General features: G+C 42.8%; 1 protein-coding gene across 1 annotated transcript in view; it reads right to left on the reverse strand.

Moving 5' to 3' along the window:
- RASGRF1 (Ras protein specific guanine nucleotide releasing factor 1) overlaps positions 1–18,043 on the reverse strand; it is a 944,233-nt gene that overhangs the window by 359,308 nt on the left and 566,882 nt on the right. Inside the window, exons 14-15 of the mRNA XM_069222980.1 lie at positions 6,530–6,778; positions 908–1,278 (exon numbers count right to left, since the gene is read on the reverse strand). Coding sequence (XP_069079081.1) covers positions 908–1,278; positions 6,530–6,778 — 620 coding nt within the window. The remainder of the gene's footprint in view (positions 1–907; positions 1,279–6,529; positions 6,779–18,043) is intronic.

An 18,043-nucleotide genomic window follows, 5' to 3' on the forward strand; every position in this document is an offset into this window, starting at 1 on the left:
GTTGGTTGTGAACAGTAAAAATCATCAAAAGGCCTTTTAAGGATTTTAGCTGGCAAGCCTGTGACTTCTGCCCTACCAAAAAAGGTATTTAGGGGACAGCTGAGGCTCCACTATCCGAAACCAGGCATTACCCAACATCTAAATGAGATGAGGAAACCATGAGTGTGGTAGGAAGGAGCATCCATAGGTTATCAGCAAATGCCCTGGTGCTATCACACATCAAATGACACTCATAGTCTTCACGTGTGGGGATCTAAAAGCCATGATTGGTTTCATCCTGCTAGGTCAATGACAGAGCACCCAGTATTACAAACATATACCCTCAGTACAGCTTCTCCTCTTCAGCAGAAATCAGCCCTCAGTTCCCTTCTTTATTCAAGTCCCCACCACAGCATATGCTCTCCAGTGCAAACCAAGATACCCCTCGCAGGTACCTCCCCTTTTCAGAAATGTAAACCTTAGCACAATATCTTCCTCTCAGTAGGTACCAGCATCTCATAATAGACTGAAGAAGTCCAAAATGAGACTCACTCTACAATCTGCAATTCAGAACAGACTCCACACCCTCACAACTGACTCCAACATTCTCTGCAGTACCTGTCCATCAATATAGGCTCTGAACAGTAGTAAATCCCCACCACTGTGTATATACCATAGCTCCCAGTATAGATCATACTACAAAATACTGCAGTAGTACTCCTCAGTGTATCCACTGTCGGGCAGCATGAACGTCGGACCTCAGTTAATAGACCATATTTTAGTACAAATTCTACCCTTCAGTACAGGTGTTGCCCCTTAGTGTATAATGTGTACCCTCTGTACAAAATATGTGGCTACAGACCCCCAACCCTCAAACCAGTCCCCATTCCTCACCCTACGTCCTGGCACAGGTGCCTTCTATTCTTACTTTGCCTGTGTGGGCCAGACTCTTCAGGCCGGTCAGCTGGTGCATCTGGCTCATCGCTTGACTTGTTGGCGTAGGTGCTGGAGACATACAACTTGTGGATATCCAAGGATGTCTTGCTGAATGGAGAGACAGATGAGCACACCCCGGTGTAACCATTTGAAGAACAGCTGAGGGCAGCAAGGTCCAAGGCTTTCCCACCAGTGATGATTGGGATATTCAGAGAAAGCTTCCGCCGGCGACTGGGAGATGAAGACTTTGTGATCGCCAGAGGTGGGGGAGATGAGAATTTGCGATTAGCTCTGGGTGATTTAGGGGGCTCCCCGTACAGAAGTTTGTTGTTTTGGTTGCTGGCAAACAAGAGTTCCAGGGATCTGTTGAAAACATAAAAGCAGTCTAGTTTATTTCATCCTTTTCGTAAATCTTTATAGGTTGTCTATGAACATCATATTTAACTGTAGGAGACCCTTCAAGCCTTGTTTCCATAGGGAAGGGCCGTTTTGTTATATTGAAGCAATACCCAGTAATGTTAGACTAATGTCCAAGAGGAAGTCGAAAGTTTCTTACAACATGAAACAACAGTCATCCTATTCATATTGGGTTGTAATGTAATATAGGCTGCTACTCGGCTTTCCTCTCCACACCGTCCCTGAGTTCAATGAGGATGTGCAAAGGAAAGTGAAAACCTATTCTCACTCACTCCTTACCACAATGATTGAAATGTCCCATTCTAAGTTCTTAGCTGGCATTTCCCTTTTTGCTATGCTTTGTATTCATGAGTGAGAATAAATTGTAAGTGATACTGGTCTACTCACGATCTGTCCGTTCTTGTTTTAAATTCTATACATTCCCGACCCCTGTAGATCAACAAACATCCCTGACAGGTCCCAGCCAGGAGTCAATGGGATGTCACCACACTGTTTGCATACCCACTTTAGAATTCATTGCTATGATCTGTACTTAGTTTGAGTCAGTTTTGCAGATGGGGCAAATAGCACTCATTTTTTGGGAACAGCACTTTTGTTTCCCTTTTCAGACTTTGACCAGAGCAAGAGAAAGAAAAGCACAAAGAAGGAAAGAAGAAGGAAGAAAAAGATGGAAAAACTCTGACAAAGGTAGAAAGGAGGGATGAGAAAGAGCTTGCAAAAGTGAGATAAAGAGGCAGGGACTGAAGGGGCATGAGGTGAAATCAAGTCTACACAGCTTTATTATTTGTCACCTCCATCTTCGATAGCGCAGGTGGTGGGCTTCTGAGCAAAACCTTCGTACAGGTACTCAATCTTTTACAAATTAAGCACTTCCTATGTTTAAAACAGAACTGAAATGGTGATTGTGTGGCCATTAGGAAATACAGATATTTTTTCCCCAAACTGATGCAATACTCAAAATGAGGGTCTGATCTTTCGCTGTTACATAGCCCCTCCTAAACAAGTGCCTCCAATATTTTTCCATGATCTATTTGTAAAGCTAGTGACACCCTTTGACAGCTGTTTATTTCTGTTATCTTATACTTCTGCAAAGAAAAGAATAGCGTGTTGTTTCCTCTATGAGAGTTGTGCTAACCTTGGTCCTTGGCCTACCTTAAGAATATCACTAGGAGGGAAAATATCTTGCCCACTACGTCCGCTCTTAGTGCTGCATAAGTCATTAAATAGAGCCAAAGCTTCTGCCCAAGAGATTTCTTGGCCTTGGTCATCTAGAATGCTGCCTCGCAGCTGAAGAACTCAGGCATGAAGCAAAATGAAAAATCCGTATAATTTCCCGAGTACAAAACTAGGTTGATTTATCTCCTGTAGTTTAATCAAGTCTTCCTGGAAAAACAATGAACAAAGGCCTCATCTAGCTCAAAACCTACCATAGCCCAAGGAAATCAACCGAGAAGAGACATGCCAGTACTTTGCTCTTCTACTTTAACTTATCCTTGAATTTTTAGATATTAAAATAAGTATTGAAAAATACAAAACATCTGGTTCTTCCATGGTGAAACATTTGTGTGTGTTTTGCATCTCAATCGTGTATATTGGTTACAGGTTTGTAGGAAAGCTGCACACACATAGTGCACCACTAACAAGCATTAATTCCAGTAAAGTTTAGTGTAGCATTAATTGGTCCTACTCAGCAGGCACTAAAATCTTTGCACAAAAGACACAAAACCACCTGCTGTGCTCTTACTTCACCCAGATAGCTTTTTAAAGTCTAGATTTAGCCCAAGTTCTCAAATAGACCTACAGCTGACTCACATGAAAACAGAACTTAGAAGCAGTTAAGGACCATCAAATGAACCTATTTCTCATCATCTCTTGACGGAAAAACACTGCAGCCTCCAATTTGGCAGTTGCTGATTTAGGACTCAGCGACACTGTTATACTGTGGTAAGAAGAGCGGATGCACATGCAGATAAAAAAAGACCATCTCCCCTCAGTAATGTCCCAGAAAGGACTGTTTCAAACAAGAGAAGTAAAGACTTGTGAAGACTTGAGCAGCATACCATTAACCTCAGATTACTCTTCTCTGCTCTCTACTACTTCTGATCTCTACTGATGAAGAGCTAAATGCAGAAACATTTGTCTAGAGATAACAGCACTACCTGCACCAACTTTGGTAAAAAACGACAGCAACTTTGAAGTAAGCGTACTGCATTTACCAGAATGCTATGTGGTGAACTGTGCTGGGATGGGAGGCAGTGTGCTCCCTCCCCCCTCTTGTGTTTAAAAGGCTCCCTTGAGTCACGGGAGCCTAACACTTATCTAAAGATAACAGCACTACCTGCATCAACTTTGGTGAAAAAGTACAGCAACTTTGAAGCACGGGTACTGCATTTACCAGGATGCAATGGGGGGAACTGTGCTGGGATGAGAGGCAGTGTGCTCTCTCCCCCCTTTGTGTTTAAAAGGCTCCCTTGAGCCAATAAGCTGACGAGCTCACCTGAGATGCACATATGTGCCTGAGGAGTGATAGTGTGACCTGTGCATACCAACAACCCCAGATGACTTTCTCTGCTTTGTACTAATTATGCTCTCTACTGATGAAGGGCTAAACCCAGAAACACGCGTATAGCAATAACAGCACTACCTACACGACCTTTGGTGAAAGACTACAGCAACTTTGAAGTAAGCATACTGTATTTACCAAGATGCAATGGGGTGAGCTGTGTTAGGATGAGAGGCAGTATGCTCCCTACCCCTAGTGTTTAAAAGGCTCCCTTAAGCCAATGAGCTGACAAGCTCACCTGGGATGCACCTGTGTGCCAGTGGGGTGGTACTGTGACCCTTGAAGGCGTGGGCAGCATACCAGCAACCCCAGATTACTTTTCACTGTTCACTACTACTTCTGCTCTCTACTGATGAAGGGCTAAAACCAGAAACACATGTCTAGAGATAACTTGAAGTAAGCATTCTCTATTCACTAGGATGCAATGGGGTGAACTGTGCTGGGATAAGAGGCAGTGTGCTCCCTCCCCCTTGTGATTAAAAGGCTCCCTGGAGCTAACGAGCTGACAAGTTCACCTAGGATGCACCTAGATGCCTGTGTAGTGGTACTGTGACCTGTGAAGACTTGGGTAGCATACCAGCAACCCCAAATGAATTTCCTCTGCTCTCTACTACTTCTGCTCTCTACTGATGAAGGGCTAAACCCAGAAATAAGTGTCTAGAGATAACAGCACTACCTGCACCAACTTTAGTGAAAAACTAGAGCAACTTTGAAGTAAGCGTACTGCATTTACCAGGATGCAATGGGGTTAACTGTGCTGGGATGAGAGGCAGTATGCTCCCTCCCCCTGACACCCCCTTGTTTTTAAAAGGCTCCCTTGAGACAATAAACTGACAGGCTCACCTGAGATGCACCTCTGTGCCTGTGGAGTGGTACTGTGACCTGTGAAGACTTGGACAGCATACCCACAGCCTCAGATTACTTTTCTCTGCTCTCTACTATTTCTGCTCTCTACTGATGAAGGGTTAAACCCAGAAACACGTGTCTAGGGATAACAGCAGTACTTGCACCAACTTTGGTGAAAAACTACAGCAACTTTGAAGTAAGCATACTGTATTTACCAGGATGCAATGGGGTGAACTACGCTGGGATGAGAGGCAGTGTGCTTCCTCCCCCTTGTGTGTTAGAGAAGTAATGTATTCACATATCTTCCATTACAATAGGTGACACCATTTTGACAGCTGGCCACGTCTCCTTGTTCTCACCACTTGCCTCAAGAACGTTATAGAGAAGTAAGTGACATGATACGTTCTCTGACCCCGCCATACCATTGAAGTCATCATAGAAAAAAATAATTATCTCAGTATGTACTTTCTGTTATGAGCATAGTGTGATGGAGGTACAATAACAGTGAAATAAAAGCCCATTTACCTAACTTTGGGTCTTGGTTTTTCCATGTCACTTTCAGAAATTGTAAATCATTCTGAGCAGGAGACGTAACACTGATCGATTGGCAGAAAGCCAGATCTTGCTAAAAGGATGCAATTTTTGCAACTCAACAGTTACCCTTGGCAGCCCTTATTGACATTTATGTGGCCTTGATGCAAAGTGGCTGCATTGTAGCAGGTAGGTGTTTTCTAAAATACCCACATTAAACACTCTGTTTTATTTGAACATGCATACATATTATATAATCAGCTTTTGCACATTTTTAATCTCCAAGTACTTTGTGTAGTATGACATTTAAAACGTATTATTTTAATTTTCTAAACTTCTAAATGAAGACTGCTGCCATAGCATTAAGTGGCAAAGAACTTTATATGTTAATCTTTCGTAATTCCTGTTTATGTAGGGTTAGGAAGGGTGACCTGGTAGTTAAAGTACTGACTCAGAATCCAGATTTGAATTCTAAGACCTCCAAACGTGACCAAAATTAGTCTGCCTGTGCCCCTAGTTTCCTTATCTAGCAAAATTCTAAGCACCTAGAAGGAAACAGTGAGAACACTATGGAGTGTAGTATATTTGAGTATATACAGGGGAACACTCATTTCTGGCAGGAAGTACCTACATACAATTCAGTTTTGCATGCTCCACTACACCAGTCCCTCTACTTACCCTCATGAAGCCTTAAAGAACATTACTGGACTTCTATTTACCAAGCAATCTAATTGAATACAGATGCCTCATGAAATACCGTGTGCCAAACTAATAAAGGTCCCAGTGACAATTTGTTCGACAACAGGGGTTGCGTAGGTTAGGAGGACCATGCTCTGGCTTTTAATTGACGTGGTAACTATTCTGTGATTGGTGTTGATGGAGATCCGGTCTACAGCAAGATTAAATGCTTTTGGTAGATCCCTGTCTTGTCACAACCACCAAGATTGTCCAGGCGGAAGAGTCTCTGAGCCTAACTCTGTGAAAGACATCGAAAAGTGATTTTGGGCTGTCCTAACAAACGATCAGCTCCAAAATATATTCCCATGGCATGGTAATGCCATTGCTGAAGTCCTCAGCCCTTAGAAATAAACTGCCTAACTATACACAGGTCAAGTGATGCATCACAATCACAGTCATCTTGTTCCCTTCCAGCCCTGCCCTGTTCTACAAACAAAGGCATCTTGACAGGTAGTCACTTTAAGACCCTTAGACAATTTTGAACACCCATCATTTTTCACTAAATGTCTGTGGTGGTACCTGGCGGGCACGGCACTGATGGGTTTCTTGTAGATGGCGATGAGCTTGTCAAGGACAACCTCGGCAGTGGTAAAGACACGGTAGGAGTGGAGGAATGTGTTGAGGAAGTCGATGCTCAAGAACCGCAGATCCGTCAGACGCTCCAATAGACGCTCCACACTGGCATAGCGAATCTGCAATACCTTGCAGGAGTTCATGGTCTTGCTAAATCGGATGTCGACGTCATCACAGTACAGGCTGGCATCAGACCTGGAAAAGATCCACGGACAAGAGTGAGTTTAGAGAAATAACAAGGACACTTTTGTCTCTCCTATCTCCACAAACTTCATTACATTCCCAGCAGAGAATACCTCTATATCATTGGTTCTCCCATGCCCCAGACTTCAGTGGATACCAAGAGAATGACAGAATATACCACTTTTTTGCTACATCACATCAAAAAAGAGTTTATTGATGACTCATCAGGGGGTGGTCACACTGCCCAGGGTCTACAGCCACATGTGCAGGACCCTGCAAGCCCAGCAAACCACTCACCTTCAGATCACTAATCAATATCTAAATAGTACATTATAGCAAAACTGAAGTTTGACAGGGACATTGGACATACCCTTACAGTGATATACTAGTGTGTTGAGAGAGCATTACAATTAGAGTTGTGTGAATTTGCAAAGGTTTCTTCCATTGCAGCTTTTTGAATAGTACTGCTAAACTGTGTGAATTTTGTGAAGGAAAGCACTGAGAGTGAATTATCCACTTTCTGCAGTGATTACTATATGCAAATTGTGAGTGCACTTTGTGGCACAATGTTGCACTTTACATATACATTTTTTTTTTTTAGGGTCGAGCGCAAAGCGCTCTGTCCCTGCTATAATCTCTCTATGGGCTTGTAACCACGCTCATCGCACGCCCATGAGTTTGGTTGGTTTGTGGGCTTGCCTTTTAAAAGTAGCTTTCTTTCATTAGTGGAAGGCATGCCCTCCTCGAGCGCACCGTCCAACTACTGAAAACATACGAGACTCCTTGTTTACCGTATGGGTCCTGGACTACTTTTTTCTATTTATTTCCTACGCAGCGCGATCTGGCAGTTGTCGAGCGCTTTGCATCACATGGACCCTGTTACATGGATAACTGCATTTTGCCGATAATACGTTTGACTGCGAGCAAACTTCTGTTTTACTTTTTATTTTCAATTTATGTGACAAGAAATGTCCAGTTTGGAATTTACAACGCAAATAGCTCTTACTCGAGCAAATGTGAGACTCATTGCATTGCAGATGCTTGTTTATATATACAATCTAAAATTGATATACAGTATGAAAAAGCCCTGGGCTTACATCTATAAAGGTGAAGCACTGAAAAGTCCTAGAGTTACAGCCATACAAAGTGAAACACGTTAGCTGAACTACGTAAATACATTAAGCACGAGAAATGCAACGGAACAAGGAAATAATGAAGATGCTTAAAAAAATCAGAATGCGGTACTATGTTTTACAACTTATCATTCACTGTATTTTAAAACAACTATTTTGTTTTTACTTGGGAGTTTATACTGTGCTTGCCATAGGTAATTTGGGGAAAAAGTCCTTGCCATTATAATACAGTATAATTTCTCAAGTTATTATTGGGTGCTACTGGTGGGTGACTAAGCCCTAACAAGACCCACTCTGTCTTCCATGTTAATACATAATTAAATTTAACTACTATGCATGGCAAAATATAGAAACAGAAAAGAACAAAAGATAGTCTTTGTTATACGACTAAGAAGTCTAATGCAAGTGCATCTTTTACAAACTCCTCCTTAGCCAGAAGCACCTCACAAGCTTTAGAAAAAGCTGTAAAAATGAACCTGTATAGTGGTGGGAACCCACCACCACTCCTAACAAAATACTTTGAAGCTGACTGCATGCCTAAAGGTCTTATCTTCCCATGTGTGGTAGCAACTGACCCAGCAAAATAATCAAAAAATGGTAGGAGAATGCACAACTGTCTCAATTCATACGATTTAGCAACTAATAGAAATTGCAAATGATCAATATGAAAAATACAGAATGGAAGTTAGTGAAAATTATCAAAATAATTGATCACAGCAATTGGGAAGAGATAACCACAAAAACAATGAAATTGTAAATGCGGCAATCAAATATTTTGAAGGAGACATTGCCAAGAGAAAGAAATGGAAATTTAGCAGAGACCAACATTACTACCAGCTGGATAGGGTATACACCTTTGGCACAAAATATGATAACCTTAATAGGACATCTCAGGATCCAGCACACCAAGATATCCTCCCTGTGATTAGACGCAATCTCACCAGAAACAACTTTTGAACAAACATCACTCACTGGGATTAGAATTGACTTCTAGAATAAAACTAGCGCTATTGTTTGAGATCAAAACAAACTTTCAGAAAAGGACCAGAGGCATTGCATACTACAATCAAAACTCAACTGGCCATAATAAGGAAAAACTCAAATACAGAACCAGGGGTACAAATCGGAGTCAGAAAAAAGGAACAAGAGAAAGAACATAAAAATATAAAAAATAACTAACCCCTATTTTAACCACTGCAGATCAGGGAACTAGCTTCCTCAATAAGAGCCTCTAGTTCTGTCCTTCCACAAGCTTATATCTGGTAGAATCCAATATTGATGTATACAGATTTACTAGAAGATTGAACCTGGATGCTAAGACAAGCTACCACAGAACAAACCACGGAGGTTGCAAATGATATCAACCCCCTGGACCTTTGTAGAACTCAGGCATACACTTAATTGGATCACTAACTCAAATGGAACTAGACTCTACCACTGAACATTGGAACTAGATGTTGACACAGACATTTTCTGTTAGAGTAATCTAAACCCCACATCAACATTTACGCTGATTCCAAGCAATTCCACAAACCTAATACATATGACATTTACCACAGAATTAGAATGCCAGTACTGGAGATACTCTCATAAAAAAACAATATCCATATGATAGTCTAAGACACCATTGGAAATACAATCCACTTGCAGACTTCAACAAAATCCAGAAAAGGTTTAATAAAGAAGCAGAAAATGTGTCGACATGATTATCCAATATCCAGATGATTACATAAAGGAGGCCTACAGTAATTACTAACCTCCTATTCTCACAGGTGCAAGCAGATTAGTCTAATTGATTTCTATGTTATATACCTAGGAGACTGTCATCTGTGGCAGTGCAATTGCTGTTACATGTTATGCTGTATTCTTTTTATATAAAATGGCAATACAAAATATTTAAAAAACTGAAGAAAGCCTGTAGACAATATAGAGGTGAATGTTGTTACTAGAACGTTGACCACAATCCAACTTCAGAAATCCAAGTAAACCTAATGTTACTGTTGAATAAATTGCACACCAAAGGACTACTAACATTGGAAGAAAGAAATTACCTGCTCACTGAATATCGGAGAATGCCAATTGTCTACATGCTGCCCGAAATTCACAAAGGGGATTTTCTGCCACCCAGAAGAGCTTTATTCTGAGGTATAGATTCCATCTGTTCCAGACTAGGCGAATATATTGCCTTACAATTGCAACCCTTTTTGGAGGATTTACCATCCTATATTAGAGACACAAAAGAAATTCTGACTACCTTACAAAAAGACATGGCAGGGGGACTATGTTCTGGCTACCACTGACATGACCAGCCTTCACAATCCAGTTAATAGTCAAAATGTACAAAAGGCTTTAAAAAGAACATTTGCCACCAAGTCAGCACACCTGTAGACAGACATTCAAAGGATACTGGATATGCTGGAGTTTTTTTTAACGAACATGTATATACTTTCAACAGGGAAATCTACATGCAATGACAAGGGACTTCAATGGGAGACAGATTTGCTCCACTTTATGCCCTCATTTGGGCTTTTGGATGCAACATTTGGTGAATTAACCTTCAAGGTCCTATGTTAGGGATCATATATTGACAATATTTTGGCCAATCATCACAAATATTCTCAGAGGAGAACTTGTATGAACTTGGAGGAATTGCAGTGAAGAGGAAGGCTTCTTCACAAAAGTGGAGGGTTTAAAGGATAAACTAATAGATATGGGCTATGAGAAGAAACCACTTAGAGAAAACAGTCATTAACGTTGGAGAGATTTGTATCACCAATTTGCTTACATAGAAATGCAATGAGGACAATAAAATACAAAGTTTGTGACCAACATTTTATTAAGGCACTAATTCATGTAAAAATGTCTACATAAGTACTTGCAAATAGTCAAGACCATCCTTTAGAAAGTGATGTGATACCTGAAATATCGCATATGTGTTACGGGCATTCAAAAAACGTAATGAATACTATTGTGTAAAGATCCCTTTCACTAAACCACAAGGCTTCTTCCCTTGCCATAATTGTTCAATATTTAAAGTTGGTGACAGTAAAAATGCAAACTTTCAGTAAACAGATGGACACAAATACTACCTCAAATGATGTCTTAACTCTAACAGTTTGTAGTATATGCATTTCCTGCCTATATCAACAAAATCTATGTATAGGTATCATCCAAAAACTTAAAACTTTGATCTAGGAAAAATAGAGAAATAATGATAACATTTTCTCTCTCAAAACATTTTCATAAATATCATGAACACAGAAACAAATTCACACTACTTTAACTTAGCCAAACACCAAAGAATTCTAGAGGTGATGAACTGTAAACTGACACTTAGAGAGAAGGAAAATGAATAGATCATCTGCTTGGATACAAGAAAGAAGAGCCTTAATAAGGGTGCAGATATGCATTCCTGCCTGTACTAGACAAACCAAAAAACTAACTGTACAACAAGAACATACTAACACACGCATACCCAAAATGGTGCCTAATGTTAAATAATTATAGACTCTTCTATGCAATCTGATACCTATCTCTGCTCAATCTCTTTTGGAAACCACCATGTATAGTCAATTTATAAACTAAAACCTAAGTGCAACAACAACAAAAGAAGCACTGCCTGTACTACAAAGAAACTTTATATTACTTCAAAATCCATGAATGTATGTCATTTTATTAATTAATTGCCAAAATGTACATACTCAAAATAATAAGAACTAAAACTAAAGGAATTGGGGACACACATAATTGTGACAGTATTACACATACCACTCTGGGGTTAAAAAACTGTATGGTTACAAAGGTTTACAATAATAATCAACAAGGTACTTCAAATCACTGTGCAAAGCAATACATGTTTTTTATATGAACTGCACATGCTATGATAATGGTAGAAATACATTTAGAATGAATATAGTTGTGAATACGTATTTAGACATTACAACAATGAACATTTTGAGTGATATATTTTTATGACTCCTGCTATATATGCAAGTATCGACAGATTGCATATTTTGTTACAAACCATGCAATGAAAGTGTACAGCAGTGGAGAGCAAGTTACTGCAATCCACTATGCATACTAAAATATACATATAGGTTTTCCTATATAAGCCATATATGCTATAACAATGGTACAAATACATGCAAATTGTACAATGATATACATTTTAACTGATTGGCATGTGACCAGAATTATAATTACTTATAAGTAGTGATCAATGTATATTGTGTTACAAAAACTGTATATGTTTTCACAAATGTCCCTAGTTTGAATCTGGTAAACTACCTTTAATAGGGTAATTGGATCCATAGAAATATATCTAAGATGTAAAACCAATAGTTACAACATGTTTGAAACTGAAGAATGTATGTAAAGGCACACGAGGAAAACAGAGATGGCGACTATGCTCACCTATTGTCCAGAACAGCATATGGTCTACATACAAACAGAAATTTAGATGTGTAGATTACGGACTTCTAACCATGCAAGACATTCCTAAGGACTAATAATACTACTGCATGACCTTTAAATGAATTCTGACATGATCACCACCCACAAATATATGACAAACATACATCCCAAGAAGATGAGGGAAGCACAACTGACAATATCAAATGATACAGAAGGGAACCTGCATCTTGTGTTCCTAATTATTATGAAAAGGATGTTCTAATACGCAGACTCTAAGCAGACCACACAAGGACTGAGTGTACGCTTGGAAGACCGCAACCAGGCAGAAGAAAGAGCAAAGTACGGGGACGGTAAGTGATACTGTGCATGAAGGCTTAAGTTCACAGTACAGTGCTGGATACACCCTTACCCTGAATTCAATTATTTCTAATCTGACTGTTATGCTTTCGTTTCTCTACTTACACATGGGGCACAACAGACAAAACTACTGAATTAATTAGAAGCTACTGGTCCTTTCCACTATATTTAATGGTATTTTCAGAATCTCCCCAATCTCGCCTCCCCAGGACACCAAAACATACAGAACACTGCTATAACACACTGCAGCGCATCACATTCGGATTAATATAAGACTCTTTTTTACCTTAAACATTGAATGTGAAACATTCCCATTTTTGCAGTGATCAATGCATGCAAACTGAGTGAAACATGTGGCACAGATTTGCACTATATAAATGTGTTTCTTTTTTATATACACACCCTAACGAATAAGTTACTTACCTTCGGTAACGCTTTTTCTGGTGGATACAGTTACTACCTGTGGATTCCTCACCAGAAGAATTCTCCCCTCGCGCCAGCCTCGACGGAAATTTCTTCTAGCTCTGCACGTCGACATTGACGTCACAATCGCCCGACTCCACGCGACGCCACATGACGTCATCCAGGCAATAAGAAGCCCTCGTCGACGTGTAGACGTCAGTTATCACCATTTTTTACGTGCCACAGAGGCGAACAGGTTAAACTTAAAGAGTACACATTCATCCAGAATAGATGAAAATGAAAACATTTAATATAAAACTTAATAAAAACCCCAGTTACGAATGCTCAATCCGAGACAGAAATAAATATATATCTATATGTACAATTTCAGTCCAAAATGTCCTTTTCACTATTTTAACTTGCAAAGGAGAAGTATATACAATGAAAACAACCATAAGCATGTGAAAGCTATATACATATATATACAATTCCAAGGATGCGCACTCAAAGAGATCTTGGCTTGACCAGTCAGGCAACGGGGAGGTGGGTGGGACCGTGAGGAATCCACAGGTAGTAACTGTATCCACCAGAAAAAGCGTTACCGAAGGTAAGTAACTTATTCTTCTGATGGATACACCTACCTGTGGATTCCTCACCAAAAGAATTGAGTCCCCAAGCAGTCTAACCTCCGGTGGTGGGTGCCCGAATGGTCAAACCAAGAAATCCTGCAGCACCGAGCGAGCAAAATGGCCATCCCTCCTGACCTCAGAGTCCAAACAGTAATGCTTGGCAAAAGTATGGAGGGATGCCCAGGTCGCTGCCCTGCAGATGTCAGCCACAGGAACACCTCTAGCCAAAGCTGATGAAGCTGCCTTGGCCCTGGTGGAATGGGCACGAAGCCCCACAGGTGGGTCTCTCTTCGCCAATGAATAGCAGATCTTAATACATAGAATGACCCACCTGGATAGCGTTCTCTTGTGGACCGCTCTACCTTTCCTCTTCCCCACGTATCCAACGAAGAGCTGTTCATCCTGTCTGAACTCCTTGGTCCTGGCGACGTAGAAGCTCAGTGCTCTTCGCGGATCCAGCCGATGGAGCCTCTCCTCCTCCTTGGATGGGTGAGGTGGAGGGTAAAAGGAAGAGAGAGTAATTGACTGCCCCAGGTGAAAGGGTGTAACAACCTTCGGTAGGAAAGCCGCCTTGGTCCTCAACACCACTTTGTCCTTGAAGAAGGAAAGGAATGGGGTTTCTACAGTTAGAGCCTGAAGCTCACTAACCCTTCTGGCAGATGTTATTGCCAATAGGAAAACAGTTTTAAATACTAAGAACCGTAAAGAACAAGAGTGCATGGGTTCAAACGGGGCCCCCATAAGAAAAGTTAAAACCAAATTAAGGTCCCACTGAGGCATAACGAATGGCGTGGGTGGATACTTATTAGTAAGTCCCTTTAGAAACTTTAAAACAATTGGTGACTTAAAGAAGGATGGTTGATCAGGAAGGCACAGAAAAGCAGATAGTGCAGACAGATAACCCTTAACAGTGGCAACTGAAAAACCTTTCTGTGCTAAATAGAGTGCAAATGACAAAATGTCAGATAAACCAGCTTTTAAAGGATCTAAACTATTCTCTCCACACCAGCTTGTAAACTTAGCCCAACGATTCGCATAGATTGACTTGGTGGAGTGTCGCCTGGCCGATAGAATAACTTCCACCACATCTGGATGGAGAGAAAAGGAACTCAAATTGCCCCGTTCAATCTCCAGGCATGAAGATGCAGGCTCTGGAGGTGGGGGTGTAGAATCTGCCCCTGCGATTGCGAGAGGAGGTCCACCCTGCAAGGGAGACGGAGCGGAGGGCACTGAGAGAGTTGGAGTAGGTCCGACTACCACACCCTTCTCGGCCAATCCGGAGCTATTAAGATGACTTGCGCTCGGTCTTGGCGGATCTTCCTCAGAACTCGAGGAATTAAGGATGTGGGGGGAAACGCGTAAAGCAACTGACCCTTCCAGGACATCTGAAATGCGTCCCCCAAAGCTCCTTGCACCGGATACTGGAGGCTGCAAAACAGTGAGCACTGCGCATTCTCTTGAGTTGCAAACAGATCTATTTGTGGATCTCCCCACATCTGGAAGATATACAGAACCAGATCTGGATGAAGACGCCACTCGTGGTCGACCGAACTGCGTCGATTGAGAATGTCTGCACGCACATTCAGGACTCCGGCCAAATGATGTGCAATCAAGCAGATCTTGTGGTCCTGAAGCCAGGACCAGGGTCGAAGAGCTTCTCTGCAGAGAAGATACGACCCCACTCCTCCCTGTTTGTTTATATACCACATCGCGGTCGTGTTGTCTGCTAGAACCTGGACTGACTGACCGCGAATGGAAGGGAGGAAGGCCTTGAGTGCCAGCCGTACTGCCCCACAATTCTAACAGATTGATGTGTAATTTCTGTTCCACTGGAGACCAAAGGCCTTTGATCTCCAGGTCCCCCAGATGAGCTCCCCACCCTAGAGTGGAAGCATCCGTTACCACTGAGGCCACTGGTGGGGGTAGCGAGAACGGCCTTCCTTGAGACAGGTTGCCGACCGCTGCCCACCATTGAAGATCCACTGCAGTGTCTCTGGAGATCTTTATCGAGCCCTCGAGATCCCCTTTGTGCTGAAACCACTGCCTGCGGACGAACCACTGGAGAGCCCTCATATGCCAGCGTGCATGAGTGACCAACAGTATGCAAGAAGCAAACAGACCGAGCAGACGAAGGACTTTGAGGATTGGAACTACAGCTCCATTTCAAAACATTGGATTCAAAGCCTGTATGTCCTGAACCCGCTGTGGCGGAGGAAAGGCCTGATTCAATGACGTGTCCAATACTGCCCCTATGAACAGGAGGCGTTGAGAGGGCTCCAGGTGAGACTTGGGTACATTGACTGAAAACCCCAGGTCGTACAACAATTGAGTCGTCGACTGGAGATGGCACCGCACGAGCTCTGGAGTACTGGCTTTGATCAACCAATCGTCCAGATAGGGAAACACAGCGATCCCCTTTCTTCTGAGCTCTGCCGCTACTACCGCCATCACCTTCGTGAAGACTCGAGGCGCTGAAGTAAGACCAAACGGGAGGACCGCAAACTGATAATGTTGTGATCCCACCACAAAACGGAGATACTTCCTGTGCGATCTGAGGATCGGAATATGAAAATACACGTCCTGCAAATCGACCGACGCCATCCAGTCTCCTTCGTTCAACGCCAAAAGAACCTGTGAGAGGGTCAGCATTTTGAACTTTTTCTGTTTGAGGAACCAATTCAAAATCCTCAAGTCCAAAATCGGTCTCAGCCGACCATCCTTTTTGGGAATCAGAAAGTATCTTGAATAGCACCCCGACCCCTCTCCTGCTCGGGAACCAACTCTATTGCACCTTTTTGTAATAGGGATAATACCTCCTGCTGTAACAGGAGAAGATGTACTTCCGAACAGAAGGATGGGCGGGGAAGGAGGGTGTGAGGAAATTCTCGAAAGGGAAGAGCGTACCCCTTCTTTACAATGTCGATGACCCAGGAGTCTGATGTTATGACCTCCCACATTGGAAGAAAAAGGGAAAGGCTCCCCCCTACTGGAGACGAATGGACAGGGAATGGCGGAGGACTACGGCTGCTTTCCTTGCTGCACCCCTCCCGAGGAAGAGGAAGAGGCAGAGTGCTGCAAGGTGGCTCCTCTCGTACGGACTCTGCCCCTGCCCCTGAAAGATCTGTAAGGCAGGGTAGAAGCAGTTTGTTGTGGTCCTTGCAGTCTTCCTCGAAAGGAACCACGACCAAAACCTTTAAATCTGCGAAAGCCTCTAAAGGTGGATGAGGACGAAGTCTGGAGTCCCAAGGACCTAGCTGTTGCTCTGCTCTCTTTAAAGCGTTCTAAGGCCGAGTCAGCCTTAGAACCGAAGAGCCTTTCCCCATCAAACGGGAGATCAAGGAGCGTAGCCTGAACGTCTGTCGAGAAGCAAGATGATCTGAGCCAAGACTGCCTTCTAGAGACTATAGTCGTGCCCATAGCCCTAGCAACCGAGTCCGAAGTGTCCAAACCAGACTGGATGACTTGCGTCGCAGCCGCTTGAGCATCCGAAAAGAGTTGCAGCATCTCCTGTGATACATTAGGATGGCCCTTTGCCTCTTCCATAAGGGCATGTATGTAACGTCCCAGTATACATGTGGCGTTAGAAGATTTCAGGGCCATACTGCACGATGAAAAAGTCTTTTTAGCAGTATGGTCCATCTTTTTCGACTCTCTATCAGCAGGAACCCCAGGAAACGAGCCAGGAGAGGATCTGGAGGAACATGATGCTTGGACCACAAGGCTCTCCGGAGTTGGTTGCCTGGAGAGAAACACCGGATCCCCAGGCCCCGTCCTGTAACGCCGAGCCACCGCCCTGTTGACTGCAGCGGTGGATACAGGCTTCATCCAAATATCCTTTATAGGGTCCAGCAGAGCCTCATTGAATGGAAGAAGAGGCTCAGCAGAAGCAGATGTTGGATGGAGGACCTCAGTCAACAAATTTCTCTTAACCTCCGCAGTGGGAAGAGTAAAATCCAAAAAGTCCGCAGCTTTACGAATGACCTTATGGAACGTAGCTGCCTCCTCTGTGATCTCTCCAGGAGAAGCTAGATCCCACTCCGGGGTAGTGTCCAGGCCGCTAGCTGAGTCTAGACCCTGGAAGTCACCTGAGGGCTCAACAACTTCTCCTTCCTCCAGGTGTTGCCTTGCATACTCTTCTTTTTCCAAGAGACGGAGGGCCAGACGCCTTGATCTAAGTCTGGACTCCAAGCCTGGAGTCGACAAGGCGTCAGCCGACGCCGAAGACCTCCGTTGGCGCCGAGCCTCGGATCCGTCCGAAGCCGGAGGCTCCGGCTCCACAGCGATCCTAGACGTCGATGGGATCTGAGGCGAATCCACCGGCGCTGCAAGAGGTGTAGCCATCC

The sequence above is a fragment of the Pleurodeles waltl genome, chromosome 3_1, assembly GCF_031143425.1.
Source record: "Pleurodeles waltl isolate 20211129_DDA chromosome 3_1, aPleWal1.hap1.20221129, whole genome shotgun sequence".
In the NCBI taxonomy this organism is placed as follows: Eukaryota; Metazoa; Chordata; class Amphibia; order Caudata; family Salamandridae; genus Pleurodeles; species Pleurodeles waltl.